General features: G+C 36.7%; 2 protein-coding genes across 2 annotated transcripts in view; both read right to left on the bottom strand.

Annotated features, from left to right (window-relative positions):
• Positions 1 to 22,019, bottom strand: part of LOC144628978 (uncharacterized) — a 135,997-nt gene that overhangs the window by 68,678 nt on the left and 45,300 nt on the right. The gene's annotated exons all lie outside the window — the stretch shown is intronic.
• On the bottom strand, positions 1,616 to 20,537 carry LOC144629124 (ZP domain-containing protein-like). The gene is made up of 4 exons (XM_078487320.1): positions 20,421 to 20,537; positions 3,476 to 4,061; positions 2,647 to 2,945; positions 1,616 to 2,521 (listed from the first exon to the last, which is right to left on the bottom strand). The coding sequence occupies exons 2-4, from the start codon at positions 4,024 to 4,026 to the stop codon at positions 2,442 to 2,444; spliced, it is 930 nt and encodes a 309-aa protein (XP_078343446.1). The 5' UTR covers positions 4,027 to 4,061; positions 20,421 to 20,537; the 3' UTR covers positions 1,616 to 2,441.

Genomic DNA, 22,019 nt, shown 5'->3' with positions numbered 1-22,019 from the left:
ATAAAAATCGAAGCTGAAAAGGGAAGTAACATGATAATTTCTGCACACTCATTAGCCAAAAAGGTTTTGCAAATATTTTATTTTTGTAGGCTTGATGTCACGGGAACATCCATGCATGTAAAAACATGAATCGACTAGGAAGACCTGCAGACAGCGTGCAATGTGTCTCAAGACAGCTCGCGCATGCAAGTTACAAAAACACAAGTGCTTGTTATTGCATGAAATGCAATTGAACATTTTATTGATCTCGTTTTAAACAGCACCCAGCACCCAGCATTATAAGAACACCCTAGTAATACTACTTATACTGATACAGTGAGCGTAAAACGTTCGCTCTCAAGCTGAAAAAGGTGTTAAACAGTTAAAATGTTAACGTTGGCAGAACACCGTAAAGACAGCTTACGTTTATTTTCAAGCGTATTTGAGACTTCAAAGTCAAGGCATTGCTGCCAAAAATGTCAACAATGACAACAACTTCCACTGTGTTTTTCGTCGTAATCTTCTTCCGAGAAATACGCCAGAAAATACCCTTTGCTATAACATGTCAAAAGATTTTAACCAGCTACACAGACCGACTTGTCACAGCATTAAAATATAACTTTACGCTACCTTCACATTTTTAAAACTGACCTTTAAGCCACTTTTACACTCAATTTTGAAGGCAGATAAAGAGACTTAACTACTCTAACCTTATGCCAAAGCTACACGGTAGCTTAGCGTAAAGGTCGGCCTAACAACCTTTAGCAACATTTAGTTTATAGCTTTAAGTTGGGTAACCAGCTTTACTTCAGATTTAAACAACTTAAATGTTACGTAAACGGCTATTTCCATGTGTTTAACACATCACGTAGCTAATGTTCCTAGTTACCCTTTAATTAATTAGTTACTACTACATTGGCATCTGCGCACGACAGCAAAAGTTATACCACCCGAATACAGCTTTGATCACACTCTTTTTCTCTTCTTTTTATTTCTTTATCTCCTTTTTGACCCCCCATCCCGGGTGGTAAAGGTAGAGCTTAAAGAAATAATTGGAGAAACTATGTTCATCTCTCTCTATGGCACAAAATGCTGTAGTTTACCTTGAATACTATGATCTATCAATGATATGAAAAAGCAAGCACCCTTAGTGAAATCAATTATTTTTCGACAATCCGGTAAGAAGTAGATAAGTGACAAGTCCTAAACTAACTTAACATTGCTTACTCACAGAAGGTCAGTTTTGCGATGCTAAAAGTTTGGTTCTAGAGACCAGTCAGCATTTACTGTTGCAGTGAGGGAAGACTCGAGCTGAAGATATGCAGATAAGGCAAAAAAAAGAAGACGAAGAAACGAAATCTGCGAAGTCCTTTTTAGATTTACCAAAAAAGTCGTATAGCAATGTTAAAAGAAGGTTAAGTCAGTCGAAAACTTTACCATTAGCTCGAAAGTTTTAAAACTGACGCAATGTTTAGAATAAAGGGTTTGCATTTCCCGGTCTTAATGCTTTTCTATAATACGTTTACTTGTATTTTTCCAAGACAGCTGACTAGTTAGAGTACATTAATTGCTATACGTACGACATTTCTCAACAAACTAAAGAAAATTAAAAATAAGTAGTTCAGTGCGTATCTCAAGCTCTAGTAACCCTTAAGTTTGTCCAGTCCAGTCATTAAAGACATTTAGCTACAGATTTTTTACTTTAACGGCAAACCGCAAACGGAAGTTTTAGGTTAGTTTGCTTGGCGTTTCAGGTATCTTGAACCCTACTGGTTTAGCTAGACGTCTTCAACCTTGAGCAAATTCACGTAGAAAACAAGTTTACTGAAAGGAGAGACGACTTTCCAAGGCCACTCGTTAAGATTTACGACAAAACCAATATTAATATGTTTGCCTTCCACGGTAAATAGAATTGTCTGAAAAACTGCTCTGTTTTGTTACGGTAACTGTGAAAGAAGTAGTTAACATCTACATCTACATTTTATTAAGTCGGTAAAAAAAATCTTACGATATCACACCAACTTAACGCTCGCATCCTTCTTGAAATTCCGTCCGTCCGTTCCACTGGATGTTTTTTTGTGAATTATATGGTGAGATTCCGATAATTTACTTCCGAGCTTGCCGCCGCCATTTTAGATTCGCTACATATGCAAGTGCCTATTTTTCAATAGAAGACAAAATGCTCAATCTGCACTGTTTCAACTTTGAATTTTTGTTCTGTATCTAGACAACTGACTACTTCACATATCTATAGCGTCAATACGCGAGATAACTCAAAATAAAAGCGAAGGAACCTTGGGGGAAATCACCAACGTGAAAAGCTACCTCTTGCCGTGGAAAACGTGCGCTGAAAAATTAAAACGTTACCTGACCGGGCCTGATCAAGTGATTACTAGACGTTTGCGGTTTGACGTTTACAGTTAAAAACCTGAAGCTAAATGTTACTATTGAACATGCTTTCTCTACAGGAAACCTCGGAGATTTTCCGCCAAGCAAGCAACGCACATCACAAACATGGCCAAGAAGAAGGTAGGACAGGAGCCTAGAGGGATGGAGAAGAAATGGCATCAATTAATAAAAACAAACAAAAAAATACTGAATTGAGACGTAAATCTTCAAAACATAAACCAATTTAAGATTTTGCAATTTTGCAATCCTTATACGTACCACTATTATCCAGGCCATTCTCGTGCGTTTCCACTTGTTTCCCTTGTACCAGGTAGAGTGGGCCCTGGACCAAAGAGTACACATCAGTCACGTGATCATCCACTGAACGCCTTACTGGGTCACGTGATGGACAGTTCTTTGCACACTGGGAGTCTGGGTCGGTTGCGTTGCATACAATCACGTGACAGTGAACAAACACAAATGGATGATCGGAAATGAACCTGAAGGCTTCCAGGCTAAACCGCTGTGCACTGACTGAAGGCGCTAAATGGTACTTCACAGTTACGTCGCTGGGGCATCTAAGAGAAAAACAGTTTCAGGCTTTATTCCCATCTGTGCAAGCAGACCTGTTTAGATACGGTATACTTCGCAGATACCAATGTTATAGCATTGCGCCCTATACCGCTGCAACAAAAACTCTTTATTTAATTAGCTTTCTAAAAACAAAAAAATTACATATTTATTTTAACATTTTTCTGATGACATTCGCTTTCCTTTCACTGGGCATCAAAATGCAAGAACTGCGAGAGGTTGAAATGTCAAGCTCCACGTTAGCTCTCCAACAACTATCAACTCCGCTTCTTCCCTTTTGATTGGCCAGTTGAAGGATAATTTATCAAACGATGTCAGAAGGTTGACAAAAATTAATCAAAAACTTCGTTAAGTGGCAACGATATGTCGATTTGTTTTATTGTATTTGTTTCTTTGACTTAACAACTTCTTTCAATATTGGTACGCGCTATAAACTTGGTATATGACCTTTAAGGAACACAGATAACACTGTCATGAAGTCGTTAACCTGCTCAACAACATAAAAACAGTTCTTTACCCGTTTGTGATAAGCTCGTACTTCGATGGATTTTCACGATTCCTTGTGGGCGTGGCATAACATCGATCGGAGATGATTGACAGCTGCTTGTCACTTGACGTCACTGATACCTCAAAGAAAAGAAGTGTACCCAGCTCCACAACAACCGGGAAATCATTCTCCGTGTAAGGTTTCACAAAGCTCTTGTTAGAAAACATATCCAGTGAGAGTGTAAAGTTTCCTTTTCCTTCATCACTGAGCACAAATTTTTTGTTACTTGGCAACCACCCAAATGATGATACCACGCCATATTTGGAATAAGAACAGCTGAACTGTATCTCTATTTTACGCACCCTTGCAATTGCCACGGCATCAGACACAGAGATTTCCAAGACTGTGTTGGAGTAAACGATAGCTGTAGGTAAGTGCCTGCGTGTTGTCTTACAGCCGGTCAGCGGAGTTGTTAGCGAAAAGTGAGCGCTTGTTTCTTCAGCTTTACATGTGGTGTCCAGGAGCCGAAGATGCTCACGGTCAAGACCATGGAGGAGGGACTTGGGAATGATGATGGTCATGTTGTCGCTGTTGCACTGGACCTCAACACCTGTAGCTAAAGAAATGCGACATCATACACACAACATTAAAAAGCGACGAAATCTCACAAATTCTTGAAAGTAATAGAGTTTCTGTTCTAGAAATGTAATTTTTTTCGACAAATGGATACATTGGCATTCTTGAGAGCGCCGACAAAAGTGTTGAGAAAAGCATGAAAATGTTTAAGTATTAAAATGAAAAGAAAAATAAAGTGATTTTGTGGTATTTTTTAGACACATTTTAATCAGTTTTGAAGCGGTGCATTGTTTGCGCATAGAAACCTTTCAATTTTGCTTAATGCCATTTGTTCCAAATCACAAGTTGGTGTTTTTGAAAAAGTGTTTCATTGTTTAAAATCGATTATTCTTGTGTGAATAATTCGACACTTTTTACTACCTGTTTTGCTTTCAAATCTCCCGTGCACCGTCATGTTTGACGTCACTGCGTAGTCGTACGTTTTTAAAAGGCAGCATATGCATTGCTGTAGAAAACAAGTAAACCTTAAGTTTACAAACGAAAAACCAATCAGAATGCGACAATTCTTTTCGCACGTGCGAGATGAACATAAAAATGCAAAACAAAACGTGAAGGGAAGGAAAAAAACGAAAAACAACATACCAAGAAATTACATATCACCAATGTTAGCAAAAACTAAAGCTTGAATTCTTCGGCTCCTAGCATCCTTACTTCGTTTTATTTTCTTCAACGCCGAGATGCCGTGCAAAAATAGAAAAAATAGAGGAACAACTAGACACAGATCAACAAAAAGGGCTGTCATGAACTAATTTAAATTCGAAATTATTCAAAGCTAATCAGAACTAACTATAGTTAACTGCATTGCTGTGACCGCAAAGACGACCGAAAGAACTAACTATAGTTAGGTATGACGTCACGTAACTTGAGACTAACTATAGTTAAACTTAAGTTACGTCGTAGATGTGACCGCAGCCAATGACCAGCTGCAAGAATGAACTCCGTACGGACACGCACGATTATATTCAATTAAAAACAGCCAATCAGCGACACGTGTTCTCACGCATAATTAATCGGGCGTGGCCGATTTATAGTTTACCCTTTGGTCGTCCTAGAGCGTAGTCTCCTGGCGCGGCCAAAAAGACGGGGATAGCTTGGGGTTGCTACAAAACCGCTACGGGTGACGCATACCGCAATGGTTTTCATTTTAGTTTTGACAGGAAATCGTTGCAGGCACACTTGGTCGACTTTTGGGTTAATGTGTAATCAGGTTGTGTTTTTTTGCTTCGGCGGAAGGACAGAGAAAAAAGCTTACGGGGCAAAGTACAGCATGGGGCCCAGTTCTCGGCCACTTTTGACGTAAACTTGTATTTCTTACCTCAGAAGAACCGCAGGAACTTGAAATTTCTCCCAGAGCTAGCTACATTATTCAGCTTTTTGGTGTAAAGCTATCGATCGGTCAAAAATTAATTTGCCCGAGCAATAATAAAAATAAAAGCTCCATTTGTGGGCCCAGTTCTCGGCCACCTTGGCCCAGTTCTCGGCCACTTTTGACGTAAACTTGTATTTCTTACCTCAGAAGAACCGCAAGAACTTGAAATTTCTCCCAGAGCTAGCTACATTATTCAGCTTTTTGGTGTAAAGCTATCGACCGGTCAAAAATTAATTTGCCCGAGCAATAATAAAAATAAAAGCTCCATTTGTGGGCCCAGTTCTCGGCCACCTTGGCCCAGTTCTCGGCCACTAAAAAGCTTGTGCGTAATTATCTGTAAAAAAATGCTCAATTCATTTTCACAGTCATAAAATCACTCTGTAAACCTATTTATACTATATCGATCCCAAATTATTTTTATGATGCTTTGTTTTACTTTAGAAAAGAAGGATTTTAACGCGCCTAGTTGCCTATGTGCAGGTTCTGGCAAAACCGCATTGTGTGACCCGTGCATTTAGATGGTTTATTTTGCAGTGAAAAGGTCTTGAAAGATTTAGGTGTTGTAGAAATAATAGACAAGACAAGAGTCAGCTCAAAACTTAGAGATAAGATTGAACTTTATTTTTAAAACATTTATTTTTTTCATTCTGGCAGCAGCAGATGAAATTATATTAAAAACCAAGCGCTAAGCTGTGATAGCGAGCAGGGTGGCCGAGAACTGGCAAATACGCAAACGTCGCAAGAAAAAATTAAGACCAAAAAATACAACGGTTCAACGAAAAGTTAACTAAAGCAGAAAGCTGAATTATTCTACGTTTCACATGCCAAAAATTAGCTCGTATGGTGGGGGCTTTTGGATAAAATACGAATTTAACTACATCCATGAATTTGGAGCCGTAAACAAACAACTTTTTCGGAATGCAAATTCACCTACCTCCGCGTAAACGCGACGTGTGAGCTTTCTATATCGAATTGAACAATCAAACTCAAGATACTTAAAGCACATGAATCAGTCTATCGTTTGAAGGAAATACCTTTTTCTTTTGATTCAACTGGAGTGTGAAAAAACGCGTTAAACACAAAGTGGCCGAGAACTGGACCCGGCCGAGAACTGGGCCCCATACTGTACTGATATTCACCATTGTGAAATTGCACTTACTTTGACAAGTTAAAGTTATTTTTGTAAATGAAAAAGGTAACGTCATTGATGTCACGCAGTGTTTTTTTTAGCAAACTAGATGGTTTGCTGGTTTCTGACTATGAATGGGGGTGTGATCTTGCGGTATATTTTTTGAGCCTGACTCCGCCGTAAAACTTTTTTTTTATTTAGCAAGAACTGTGTCGATTTTCATTTCTGAACAATTGGTCGTCAAGTCGTTTGTCACAAAGAGTAGAATGTTTGTACAGCATGTTTTGGAATTATTTTAGATTTGGTTAGTAAGACGCTTCTGAAGACCTGAGCAAAACATTGGGAATGTACAGTATTAATAGGAACTTGAATGGAATTTTTCACAAGTTGGATAAAGGTATCAACTGAAAAAAATGGAATTCAAAATGAGAACTTGGATTTTGTTGTAATTAAATTTTATCGCGGATTGGATGCATAATATCACGGCTTTGAAAGTCTTCAAATAATTAGAAAGGTTCCTTTCTTCCTTTTGATCTTATTGTTATTTTCATGTATTGATTATTCGAAAGTGGTTTTCGTTGATACGAAAAAAAACGGGTTTTCACTGAATTGCTTGAAGTATTTTTAGACGTGATAGTTTTGGCTTAATCAGATTACATTGTGCACGAAATATTTGTTATTCTTTTGTCTTGAAACTTTGAGGAAATTGAAATTTTTGTTTTGACAGTAGTGTATGAAAGGCATTTTATAGAACTGAATAAAAAATAAGAAACATTGATAAAGGTTATTTCAAAAATTTATTTTGCCTGATTTTGAAGGGTTTCAGGAGTTTTAAAGAGTGCTGGTAAACGGCTGTATGTTGTTTGTGATTACGGATCTTATTTAGTTTCGAACGCTCTAATTTTTGAAAGGTTAAAACAGGTTAAAACCGGGCGGTTTCATGAGTTTTTTGGGTAGAAAGGTAGGGTGGTGGTCAAAAAAAAAATGTTTAGAAAGGAATGACTGTAGTAGCACGTAAGTCGGAGGTTTGCGTGAGTCACGGGGTATAGTATGCGTGAGCTGGATTTCCGGCGTCATAACGGCATGTTTTGTTTACTGAAAGATACACTCGACGTTTAGTTAGCTTAGTCGGCTTGGGAAACTATTTTAAAAATGAATGTGGTAATAGTTAATTAATAGTAATCTAGAATTAACCCACTCTCGATTGGAGTCTGTTCTGGATTCGCGCTACCTTTTCGCCGCGAAGGAATTTTGTAAAATTTCGCTAGTGGAAAGAGGGTACTGTAAGAACAGTATCAATAACTCAAAAGGAGGAACTTCTTTTGTAGCTCTGAATTAAGACGTATGATAAAATTTTAGAATAAGAAACTTTCGATATATGGTTTTCATATTGTTTTTGTCAATTTCCTTTTGTGGCAGATTTTTTGAGAATCAGCTTTTCTTTCGTGTGATGACAGACACAGGACAGAACGAGAGGTGGATGAGAAAGATGCCGAAGATGAATAGGCACCGAAAAACGACAAGAACCGTCAAGGACTTATCTTTAGAGGGCGGGGAGTTTTGGCATACTGTATTTCGAGGACTGGACTGGACTAGTAAAACGCGGACTAGTAAAACGCGGACTTGTAAAACGCGGACTAGTATAACGCGGACTAGTAAAACGCGGACTAGTAAAACGCGGACTTGTAAAACGCGGACTAGTTAAACGCGGACTCAGGTAAAACGCGGACTTGTAAAAGGCGGACTAGTAAAACGCGGACTAGTAAAACGCGGACTTGTAAAACGAGGACTAGTAAAACGCGGACTTGTAAAACGCGGACTTGTAAAACGAGGGCTTGTTAAGCACGGACTTGTAGAACGCGGACTTGTAAAACAAGCGCTTGTAAATCGGATAAAACTAAACGGTTTAGCGAGCGAAACAATTTGTGTTTGAAGCTCTTGTGTGTTTCTTCGACGGCATATTTCTAGCTTTTTTGAGCACTCTATGGTCTGTTTTAGCGTGGAGATGTTTTTGCAGTATAGCACATGTTCGTTCTGCAAACCCCTACTAAAACAACGGGATTGATGCTATGAGTTGTGTGCATATGTTTCTTTCTTTCCACTACTTGACGTCTGTTGAGTGCAGTCGTTTGTATTGCTCGCACGAGGTAGAACGGGGCCCGTCCAGAAATCAACAGTCAATCGTAAATAAAGGTGACGGGCCTACACGACTCCTACGTTCGTGACATTAGAATATTTGCCGTTAAATGTTTAAATTCGGTCTTTCGACCTTATTTGCTTCTGACTTCTTTCTGAGGGTACTGTTTTAATTTGGGGGCAGTATGTGGTAAATAAAGGTGACGGGCCTACACGACTCCTACGTTCGTGACATTAGAACATTTGCCGTTATATGTTCAAATTCGGTCTTTCGACCTTATTTGCTTCTGACTTCTTTCTGAGGTTACTGTTTTTTTGAGACATTATGTATTGAAGAGAGCCGTAAGATGATTGTGGCCAAGGAAGTGTCTAGAGGCGTTTTACAAGTCCGCGTTTTACTAGTCCGCGTTTTACTAGTCCAGTCCAGTCTACAGGTTAAAGACACATCAAGACCACCCCACTGTGAATTGCCATAGCACAGACAAAATTATAGTCAATATCTTATGTGTTTTTAAGAGAATTACATAAGAACCAAGGCATGTCTTGTCTTGCCTTACATTGACATGCAATAATTTGGAAATACTAAGCTCGTAACAGTTTAAGACAGAATCCATCAGGAATTTGAGTAACATTAATTTTAGTTACGCAAAAATTGAGCACCAGAATAATTTAAATCCTTGTGTTCTTTCATACCTTGTTAAAGGCTTGACATGTGATAACACCAACAACAGTTCTTTATCAGTGGGGATTGAAGAAAAAAATGGAAACATCATCACACAGTTGACCCCCATGCAAAAACACTCCAGGATGTCACGGGACTGTTTGGTGTCCGTCTGCCAATTTCTAACTTCAAATTCCAATGTTAAATTCACATTAAATTTTTAATATTTCTTAGTTGTCTAAATTTTACTAATTCTTTTAAAAAAACTATCACCTGCCAAACATCCCCAAAAATCACTCAAAAAATTACAAAATACCGCAATACATAGATACATGGGATGAGTGAAGTTTCCTTGGATTCCTTGAAACACCAACAAGATATTTCCGTTTAAGGTGGCTGATAATGGGTTTCAGTATTTCCCAGTCCTTATACTTTGGTTCAGGACTAAAAGCCTTCATCAATTGCTATTACAGTAATGGTATGAAACAAATGTTCAATCATTCATCAACAAGTTGTGATCATTTTCTTGACAATAGTAGTTCCCCGGTAAACAGTTGTAGTACTGTCCCATCAAAGTGCAATGCCTGGAAAATACCGAAAAGCACACGACCTTCAGGTGAAACCGCACCTTACAGTATTACCAATACCCTTCACTTTGCTAAGTCTTAAAACTTTACATTGTCTAGTCGTCTACTTCAATCGTTTATTTGTATTTTGTGAGATACATTTATAAATTGAAACCATCATGTCATTAAGTAATAATGCAATCTCGACAACGTTCTAGATATTATATTATGCACACTAATACAGCTCATGCAAGCCCTGTGACTTACACAAACACAGTCGGACTGAGTGCTACTTAAGTAACTGCTTCGTGGTTTCTGCTGTACTGAACCCTGCCTTTCAAGGCAAAGCGCCCGATTTTAAGCTTCTCAAGCTTCTCAATGTTCTTGTTAAAAGTTCTTTTTCAAGTCACGATTATTCAACACTTAAACAGGACGAAATAATTTTCCAGTTAAGGCATTTGTAAGCTTTTTGTGAAAATAAAACTTCGTTTTAAGATCAGTTAAGCCCTTGTGTTTGAGAAAAAAATATTTCGACGGCGATTTGCGTTTATTTACACAATGCGACCAAATGTTTATTTTGTTTTAAAAAATAGAAAACTTTACCTCGTATTTTGTATTTAAGTCATTCGAATTTTGACCGTTTTTTTCTTTACAGTGCAAACAAAAGCCTTCCAAAATAAAAGATGTACATGGATAAATGTAAATCAAGTTACGTGACTAAATCAAAATGCATTTGTTTGGCCGCTTTGCAGTATTACACTGTCCTGGCCTTTGCTATACACTGAAATCGAATGTCATGCTTTTATGACTCTCAGAGATCTCAAGTTCTTCTTAAGCTAGAAAAATCATAAAATGGTTACAGTAATATGGAAGTGATAATTCGCTAAATTTGTACATCATGATAAACAGTCTTCGCTCCTGTGTATCGTAGCTCGATAATAATTGCCTTCCAGCGTTCAAAAGGTCATCATTATATTGACGTGAGCATTTACACCCGTTTTTAGGAAAATCTGTCACTAAGTGTTTACAGTACAATGGAGTAATAGTCACTGTTTCAAGTGCTTTTATTGCAAAATCTGTTTCAAGAGTCATCATCAAAATGGTGAAAAATCTGAAAGTAAACGATGTGAAGTTCTTCTACCCTTGTTGTAATGAACATGCTTTTTGTAAATCGTCACGCAATCTTGTCCAAATGTTTAATCGTTTCTGCTTATACGGACAATACGGAAGAAGTAACAACAACTCTTGTTTATACTTTAAATTTTGTGAAGCATATAACATTTATGACTGTTTCGTTTTCATCCATAATCATCCACGATGACCCTAGCTTTCTATAAGCATTTTAAACTCCCGAACACAAACCTCTAACCAATTTTAACCGGCTTACGAAAACCGCGCAATCTGTATCACTATGCCATACGGCATTAGACTCGTGTCACCCTTGGTGACCTATTTTATTTTTATATAGTAGAACGAGGATCTAACAATAACCAAAATATCTAAAATCTATTTGTACTGTACATGTTATTATATGCTGAACTCCATAAATGAAATTTTTGGCCTTTGAGTGTATATACTGGATATATACTGGATATTAAATATTTCTACGGCACTAGAGCAGTAGGGAGTGTGGCTAGCCCAGTCATTGTGCGCATGTGCATGAAGGAGCGCTATATAAGAGATGATTATCACGTGGGAAATCATTTAAGGCCGACACCTCGTTTAAGTTAACGTTATTTTTAATTTTGGTCATTTTTTGTCGTTCTTCGTTGTTATGCATGTGGTCTTTCTTTTAGTCAATGCTGGTGGGGATGTTTCGAACTGTGTAGCCCCGTAGGATGGGCTTTTTAGAGCTTTAACCATGGTTCTTACCCAGATTTCCTGCCGTTTTTTCTCTCTCCGGGTTTTTTCTAGCAGCTCTGTATCATGTTATGTATTGCTCACTTGGATGTATAAATAGGTTGTAGTATAACGTTTTGTTATAGTTCCCGGTGCTCCGCCGAAACCGCCCAAAATAAACCTTATGGTTTTTGTTCATGTTGTCTACTGCATGGTGGAGCTGAAATCATTTTTGTGGGGGCAAAGCCGCCACATTGTTATCGACTGAGGGATTTATTTATTTATTTATTTATTTATTTATTTATTTATCTAGGGGCAACCGCACAAACAAGATAGTGACAATCATTTTTGCGATTTTCGTGGTCGGTTATAACATTAAAACTTTATTTCACTGTTACCGACTCTCCGAGATCATCCGTTTACATGTAGTTAAAAAACACCATGAACGCCACATCCATGGAAGAGGAGGAGTAGAGCAATACTACTTCTTCGGGGAGTGTCAAGCACATAAGACCCTCGCCCTGAGTGACACATAAATTGCAGACAATAGGCTACCCTAATACCAAACTCTGTATTAGCTCGATCATGGAGACTATACGGAGCGGGATATCCTCTTTGACCATGTCAATGAGACGTGTGCCCATGTAAATGTCATATTTTGAAAGAAACATCTTCAAACTGATAATGGATACAGAGTGTCCGAAGTAAGTCTTCGAAATTTAAAAGTATGTTTTTTTCAAATGTTTAATTTCGCCCATACTTTTAAGAAATCTCGCTAATATTTTGAAAGGTATGATTTTCTTTAACTTTCTAAACATGCACGACAGTGACCATACACCACTTATATATCAAACAACGTAGCTCCTAGCTTCCTAGTCACGCAAAGGATTTGTATTGTGTAGAATTGTTGCTGGACACACACAGTTGGCTTTTTGCCCAGCAAACTAGTACTAATTAAGATAAAGATATACGAACGAGAATTTCGCTCGCATAGCGACCCCTTACTCCCTCAACGAAACAACTCAATGTAAACAATAAAAGTAAGTTAGACTTTTGATGCATTTAACCAACAATTTAAGCAATGAGATGTGCCCGCACACACCCAAGATAAATAAACTGAACTCTTGCCGATCAAAATAAATGTTAGCAAGTTTTAAGAAAATATATAAGCAAGACGTTTGCTCGTACACGCTCGAGATAATTTAAAAGTAATTTTCGCCCAAAAGAGCAAGCGAGACTTTTACTCGTAATGAAAAAAAAAAGGAAAAAGAAAAAAAAAATGAGTTCCGTCCAGATTTGAACCAACGACCGGGACATACAGCATGTGGAACTACTCTCTCCCAAATGAGCTATTGTAACGTTTTACGGTACAGAAATTTTTTTTGAATTATTTATATATTATATTTGAACAAGCTTTAAAAAATAGTTAATTGTTCAGCTATGAGTAAACAAATTGCTTTAAACGAATGCCTCTATTTTAGCCAGTCATACAGAGATAATGTCCACCAAATTTCGTTAATATTGAATGGGAGCGAATTATTTATATATATGCAAAAAAATTAGTTTCACCTGGGGCATAACAGCTTGATTTCTCGGTGGTGTTTTTTTTTCTACACTACAAGCGTTCCAAGTCTATCGACGGTTGAAGTCTCTCTGAAATAGCCGGCGTTCGAACTCAACATACTGAAATATCAAAATTTACTGTTGCGCTTGTTAAAATAAAACGGCATACTCAGAAAAAAAAAATGATTATAGCATCCGTTTGCATTTGAACCAACGACCAAGGCATACACAACTTCCTTAGAAGTGTTCTCTACCAACTGAGCTATCGTAAATTTGCATGGTACAAACTATTTTGTTTTGTATATTTGAATATTATATTGGACGCGCTTGGGAAAAAAAATGTTTAACTACTCGGTTACGATTAAACAAAACCCGAAAAAATCGCTTTGTTTTAGCTTGTCGTACAGAGACAATTTCCACCCAATTTCTGCTCTGCATGTCGCAATAATATTCAAGCGCAGCAAATGATTGAAATATATGCAATTACAGAGCATATATGGGTACGTTGCACAGAATTGCTAATTTCTTGACTCTTGAAAGATCAACGCCAAAAACCAAAATGTAGTGATATTAAGAGTCGTACAGAGAAACTTCATGCCAGATTTTAGAATGAAAGGTGAAATATTCGAGCCGTAGAATTATTTAATCACAAAGATGATTTACATAATTACAGAGCAATGTATAGGAACATCACAGAATCGCAAATTTCTCAACTCTTGAAAGATTTTTATCAAAAACAAAAATGTACGGTTATTAAGAGTCGTACAGAGATACTTCATGCCAGATTTTAGACTGAAAGGTGCAATATTCGAGCCGTAGAATTATTTAATCACAAAGATGATTTACATAATTACAGAGCAATGTATAGGAACATCACAGAATCGCAAATCTCTCAACTCTTGAAAGATTTTTATCAAAAACAAAAATGTAGGGTTATTAAGAGTCAAACAGAGATACTTCATGCCAAATTTTAGACTGAAAGGTGTAATATTCGAGCCGTAGAATTATTTAATGGCATTTATTTAATTTTTACAGAGCAATGTATGGGCACGTTGAACACAATTGCTAATATCTCGGCACTCGAAACATTTTCATCCAAAACAAAAATGTAGGGTTATAAAGAGTCATACAGAGATACTTCATGCCAAATTTAAGACTGAAAGGTGCAATATTCGAGCCGTAGAATTATTTAATGGCATTTATTTAATTTTTACAGAGCAATGTATGGGCACGTTGAACAGAATTGCTAATTTCTCGGCACTCGAAAAATTTTCATCCAAAACAAAAAGGTAGGGTTATAAAGAGTCATATAGAGATACTTCATGCCAAATTTTAGACCGAAAGGTGTAATATTCGAGCCGTAGAATTATTTAATCGACTTAATTATTTAATTTTATTTATTTTATATCTTGTTTGTGTAATTATTTATCTAGGGGCAACCGCACAAACAAGATAGTGACAATCATTTTTGTGATTTTCGTGGTCGGTTATAACATTTAACATTATTTCACTGTTATTGACTCTCCGAGATCATCCGTTTACATGTAGTTAGAAAATACCATGAACGCCACATCCGTGAAAGAGGAAAAGTAGAGCGGTACTACTTATTCGGGGAGTGTCACGGAGACAATACGGAGCGGGATATCCTCTTTTAGACGTGTGCCCGTGTAAATGTCAAATTTTGAAAGAAACATCTTCAAACTGATAATGGATACGGAGTGTCCGAAACATGTCTTTGAAATTTAGAAGTGTGTTTATTTTTTCAAATGTTTAATTTCGCTCATACTTTTAAAAAAATTTCGCTGATATTTATTTGCAAGGTGTGAACTAAACATGCAAGATAGTGGCCCTACACCACTTACATATCAAACAACGTAGCTCCTAGCTTCCTAGTCAGCAAAGGAATCAAATTGTGTACAATTTTTGCTGGACGCACACTCTTGGGACATTTGCCCAGCAAAATTAAGATAAAGATATACGAACGAACATTTCGCTCGCATAGCTTGATTTCTCGGTGGTGTTTTTTTTTTCTACACTACAAGCGTTCCAATTCTATTCGCTTTTTTCACGATCCCATAATACATCTTGTTTTATTTAAATAACCCCCCAAAATTTTTGCATAAGCATTGTTTTCAATTTCTCTGGGGACGATTGCACGTCACTGTAAATCCCAAGAGAAATTGAAAACAATGCTTATGCAAAAATTTTGGGGGGTAAACAAGATGTATTATTTATGGGAACGGTGAAAACAGCGAATTGACATCAGCGGTTGAAGTCTCACTGAAATAGCCGGCGTTCGATCTCAACATACTGAAATATCAAAATTTACTGTTGCGTTTGTTCAGCCTTTAAACTTTTAAATAAAACGGCATACTGACTTTAAAAAAAAGAGAAAAAAGAAAAAAAAATGGCTTCCATTTGGATTTGAACCAACGACCAAGGCATACACAACTTCTGTAGAAGTGTTTTCTACCAACTGAGCTATTGTAACTTTGTATGGTACAGAATATTTTGTTTTGTATATTTTAACTGATATTATATTTGGACGCGCTTTAAAAAAAACATGTTTAATTACTCGGTTATGAGTAAGCAAAAAGAGAGAATGATTTAAATTTGTCGTACAGAGATAATTTCCACCAAATTTCTGCTCTGCATGTTGCAATAATATTCAAGCGTAGCGAATGATTTAAATTTATGCAATTACAGAGCAATGTATGGGCACGTTGCACAGAATTGGTTATTTCTCGGCTCTTGAAAGATCCACACCAAAAACAAAAATGTAGGGTTATTAAGAGTCATACAAAGATACTTCATGCCAAATTTTAGAATGAAAGGTGTAATATTCGAGCGAGAATTATTTAATCACAGAGATGATTTACATAATTACAGAGCAATGTATAGGTACATCACAGAATCGCAAATTTCTCAACTCTTGAAATATTTTTATCAAAAATCAAAACGTAGGGTTATTAAGAGTCAAACAGAGATACTTCATGTCAAATTTTAGACTGAAAGATGTAATATTCAAGCCGTAGAATTATTTAATGGTACTTATTTCATTATTAATTACAGAGCAATGTATGGGCACGTTGAACAGAATTGCTAATTTCTCGGCTCTCGAAAGATTTTCATCAAAAACAAAAATGTAGGGTTATAAAGAGTCACACAGAGATGCTTCATGCCAAATTTTAGACTGAAAGCTGTAATATTCGAGCCGTAGAATTATTTAATCGTACTTAATTATTTAATTATTTAATTTTATTTATTTTATATCTTGTTTGTGTAATTATCTAGGGGCAACCGCACAAACAAGATAGTGACAATCATTTTTGCGATTTTCGTGGTCGGTTATAACATTAAAACTTTATTTCACTGTTATCGACTCTCCGAGATCATCCGTTTACATGTAGTTAAAAACACCATGAACGCCACATCCATGGAAGAGGAAGAGTAGAGCAGTACTACTTCTTCGGGGAGTGTCAAGCACATAAGACCCTCGCCCTGAGTGACACATAAATTGCAGACAATAGGCTACCCTAATACCAAACTCTGTAGTAGCTCGATCATGGAGACTATACGGAGCGGGATATCCTCTTTGACCATGTCAATGAGACGTGTGCCCGTGTAAATTTCATATTTTGAAAGAAACATCTTCAAACTGATAATGGATACAGAGTGTCCGAAGTAAGTCTTCGAAATTTAAAAGTATGTTTTTTCAAATGTTTAATTTCGCCCATACTTTTAAGAAATCTCGCTAATATTTTGAAAGGTATGATTTTCTTTAACTTTCTAAACATGCACGACAGTGACCATACACCACTTATATATCAAACAACGTAGCTCCTAGCTTCCTAGTCAACAAAGGAATTGTATTGTGTAGAATTGTTGCTGGACACACACAGTTGGCTTTTTGCCCAGCAAACTAGTACTAATTAAGATAAAGATATACGAACGAGAATTTCGCTCGCATAGCGACCCCTTACTCCCTCAACGAAACAACTCAATGTAAACAATAAAAGTAAGTTAGACTTTTGATGCATTTAACCAACAATTTAAGCAATGAGATGTGCCCGCACACACTCAAGATAAATAAACTGAACTCTTGCCCATCAAAATAAATGTTAGCAAGTTTTAAGAAAATATATAAGCAAGACGTTTGCTCGTACACGCTCGAGATAATTTAAAAGTAATTTTCGCCCAAAAGAGCAAGCGAGACTTTTACTCGTAATGAAAAAAAAAAGGAAAAAGAAAAAAAAAAGGAGTTCCGTCCAGATTTCAACCAACGACCGGGACATACAGCATGTGGAACTACTCTCTCCCAAATGAGCTATTGTAACGTTTTACGGTACAGAAATTTTTTTTGGATTATTTATATATTATATTTGAACAAGCTTTAAAAAATCGTTAATTGTTCAGCTATGAGTAAACAAATTGCTTTAAACGAATGCCTCTATTTTAGCCAGTCATACAGAGATAATGTCCACCAAATTTCGTTAATATTGAATGGGAGCGAATTATTTATATATATGCAAAAAAATTAGTTTCACCTGGGGCATAACAGCTTGATTTCTCGGTGGTGTTTTTTTTTTCTACACTACAAGCGTTCCAATTCTATCGACGGTTGAAGTCTCTCTGAAATAGCCGGCGTTCGAACTCAACATACTGAAATATCAAAATTTACTGTTGCGTTTGTTAAAATAAAACGGCATACTCAGAAAAAAAAAAATGATTATAGCATCCGTTTGCATTTGAACCAATGACCAAGGCATACACAACTTCCGTAGAAGTGTTCTCTACCAACTGAGCTATCGTAACTTTGCATGGTACAAACTATTTTGTTTTGTATATTTGAATATTATATTGGACGCGCTTGGGAAAAAAAAATGTTTAACTACTCGGTTATGATTAAACAAAACCCGAAAAAATCGCTTTGTTTTAACTTGTCTTACAGAGAGAATTTCCACCCAATTTCTGCTCTGCATGTCGCAATAATATTCAAGCGCAGCAAATGATTGAAATATATGCAATTACAGAGCATATATGGGCACGTTGCACAGAATTGCTAATTTCTTGACTCTTGAAAGATCAACACCAAAAACCAAAATGAAGCGATATTAAGAGTCGTACAGAGAGACTTCATGCCAGATTTTAGAATGAAAGGTGAAATATTCGAGCCGTAGAATTATTTAATCACAAAGATGATTTACATAATTACAGAGCAATGTATAGGAACATCACAGAATCGCAAATTTCTCAACTCTTGAAAGATTTTTATCAAAAACAAAAATGTAGGGTTATTAAGAGTCAAACAGAGATACTTCATGCCAGATTTTAGAATGAAAGGTGCAATATTCGAGCCGTAGAATTATTTAATCACAAAGATGATTTACATAATTACAGAGCAATGTATAGGAACATCACAGAATCGCAAATTTCTCAACTCTTGAAAGATTTTTATCAAAAACAAAAATGTAGGGTTATTAAGAGTCAAACAGAGATACTTCATGCCAAATTTTAGACTGAAAGGTGTAATATTCGAGCCGTAGAATTATTTAATGGCATTTATTTAATTTTTACAGAGCAATGTATGGGCACGTTGAACACAATTGCTAATATCTCGGCACTCGAAACATTTTCAACCAAAACAAAAATGTAGGGTTATAAAGAGTCATACAGAGATACTTCATGCCAAATTTAAGACTGAAAGGTGCAATATTCGAGCCGTAGAATTATTTAATGGCATTTATTTAATTTTTACAGAGCAATGTATGGGCACGTTGAACAGAATTGCTAATTTCTCGGCACTCGAAAAATTTTCATCCAAAACAAAAAGGTAGGGTTATAAAGAGTCATATAGAGATACTTCATGCCAAATTTTAGACCGAAAGGTGTAATATTCGAGCCGTAGAATTATTTAATCGACTTAATTATTTAATTTTATTTATTTTATATCTTGTTTGTGTAATTGTTTATTTATTTATTTGTGTGTGGGTTTGCTTGTGTCACGTGGTCTTCTGCGAGAGAGCCTGGGGATGAGTCGGCGGTGCGTGTCGAGGCCATATTGGATTTTGGCGTATCGTACGTTTAATTTCGTGTGGTTTCTTTGATTTCAGCTGTTCCTGTAGTTGCTCGTCATTACAGCAGTTCACGAAGTCATACTAGCCAACATTTCGTTTGGCTGGAAGTCTGTGCAGGTTGCACATCAATTCAAGAGGAGCTTTTACGCTTACGCAAGCCAATATTGAGAGCCGCAGAAACAGCACAATTTAATACATTTGTACTTGAATCAGTCTATATGGCTATATGTCCTCATTTATGTAAATTATTCTGCAATGCATACCTACGGAGCGATATAATAAACAAACCATTTTAGTGCTACTGGTTAAAAAAGAAAAAAAAAAGGAAAAAAGAAAAAAAAATGTCTCCTCTGGGATTCGAACTCGAGCCTCTGGCGACCTCTCGTTCCCCGATCAAATGCCTACCCTACTGTGCTACTCTTACATTCTTAATGACGTAAGGGCAAAAATATGGTATTTTAATGTAATAGACATTCCACTGTTTATCTGTTATCATGTGCATCAAAGAAATGTTTGAATCAACTGCTGCTCATAAATTTTCAAGGAATGAATTTGCAAAAAATCACAAAGATTATTTGCCGCAATAAATAGCAGCCTTAAGGTAATTGAATGTACTAAATGAATTCACAAAAAAGAAGAATCAAATTTGAAATTATCAAGCCCCCACACGTACGCATCGCGGACCGATTTTTTCTGCTTGTTAAGAACAATCGAACGTCAAATCGATGACATTTTTTCTATCGAATTTAAAAATGAGACTCTCGGGGCTCTGGATGTGGTTTAACTAATGGGTGAGAATTTAGCTGTCACGTGAGAAATGACGCGTTTTTTAACTGAAAGCTGAGATTTGTGTGATCTTTGAAATTTAGTGGTTGCTGAGATTAAGGTTCAAATTTTAACTGATAGCTAAAGTCGGTTCTTTATGCCCTTTCAATTCTGCTGAATGCAACCGGCGTACGTTAGCATTAATTTGATATTTACAAAGTTTAGGGTACCCACTTTGGCAAGTGAAATTTTGTCCACTCCAGGTTCCATCGTGTTGACATCTTCTTACTTGAGAACCAGACCCTACATAGCCATTATTACACGAGAACTGACAGGTTGTATTATAATACATTGTTGCATTCCCTGGGCATCCAAGTCTTGTTCCATTGGACGGTTCAGGTAACGCCGGACATGTAACCTCTATTGGGTAAAATAATAAACATATAAGAATACAGTAAGAAATTTAAAATCTTCCATTTTGCACCAGTAAATAACGACCAATAAAGGCATCTTGTACGGTATTTTATAGAAACATTGAGAAAGGACGTTTTAAAAGAAAACAACATAATCTTTGATGAACATGTAAACATGATACTGACGTGTACTCATATTTCCACTATGAAAAAAAAGTCGGAAAATATCTTTGCGTTTTTTTATATTTTTTTTGGCGGGAACTTCTTTTTGCGGATTATGAAAAAACCCTCAAAAATCGAAAAAATTAGAATCCGCAAATATTAAGTGCCACACGGTATACATTTTGACTACTTTGGTCTGTAATAGGGTGTGGTTTGGGCAATCAGGTCAGCAATAAGCTGTAATTCTTGAAAAAACAAAAACTACTTTTGTGATCAATATTATTCATCTCTTGAGAAGTGCGATTTTATAACGTTGGAAATGTTATACCCTTATAAAATTTCTACGCAAACCGAAGCAGTTCATGGGTAGAGTCTGGTCTGAAATAGGGTGTTAATGTTTGGGTCAAGTCTAAAAAAGGGTATAGAAAGTCGTATGTTTTGGTCCAAAATGAAGTGTGGATTTTAGGAAAGACCTCCACCTACTTTAAGGAAAGAGTTCCCCCTCGGGTTTAGGCCAATCGCGTACGACAAAGAAACGCTTGACGGATTTAAAGACCGGTCTGAACTGAAGGTTATAAATTTCAAGTTCATACCTGGTAACTGCCGGGAACTGTCATAAGCTACAAGTCCATCGAGCGGACTGATCATAATGCTACTCAAAACTGCTCCATTGGTATCAAAGGCATTGAATTTATAAATCCTCTCCGTTCCCCAATCAGTGACGAATAAAAAAGGAGAGAGGAAAGTCACTTTAAAAAAGCGGAAACCGCCTTGTTGAAAAAGTAACTTTCTGTTGTTGCCATGGTAATCAACGGACTCTACTCTGTCCAACCAATTATCCACCCAGAAGACAAGTCTGTTTCGTCTGTCAAGGTCAATACCGAATGGCCGAACCAAATTTGAGGTTACTATGACAACACGTTGGGTGCCTGACAAAGTGGCTCTCTCTATCTTTGTATTTTGTCCCCGGTCCGTCCAGAAAATAAATCTGTTAAGTGAAAAACATTGCATCAGCTAATCACAAGGGCAAAAGACTCGAATTCAGAAAGCTTAGAACAACTGCAACAGAGACGCGTTGTGTTTAAACTAAATGACATCTTTAACTGAACATCATGCTAGATTTGTTAGCTATTTCTTAACATTTAGAAACAAAAAACTGCCGCCTTAACTATACTGAGACCGAGTTTAATCCTTGTTCGCAAATTTTGATTTGAAAAGTCAACTGAATATCAGTAAGATCATCAATTCGCTTTTGCGA

The sequence above is a fragment of the Oculina patagonica genome, chromosome 10 (genome assembly GCF_052425735.1).
Source record: "Oculina patagonica isolate OP01 chromosome 10, crgOcupat, whole genome shotgun sequence".
Classification (NCBI taxonomy): Eukaryota; Metazoa; Cnidaria; class Anthozoa; order Scleractinia; family Oculinidae; genus Oculina; species Oculina patagonica.
This window is presented reverse-complemented; position numbering and strand designations above follow the sequence as displayed.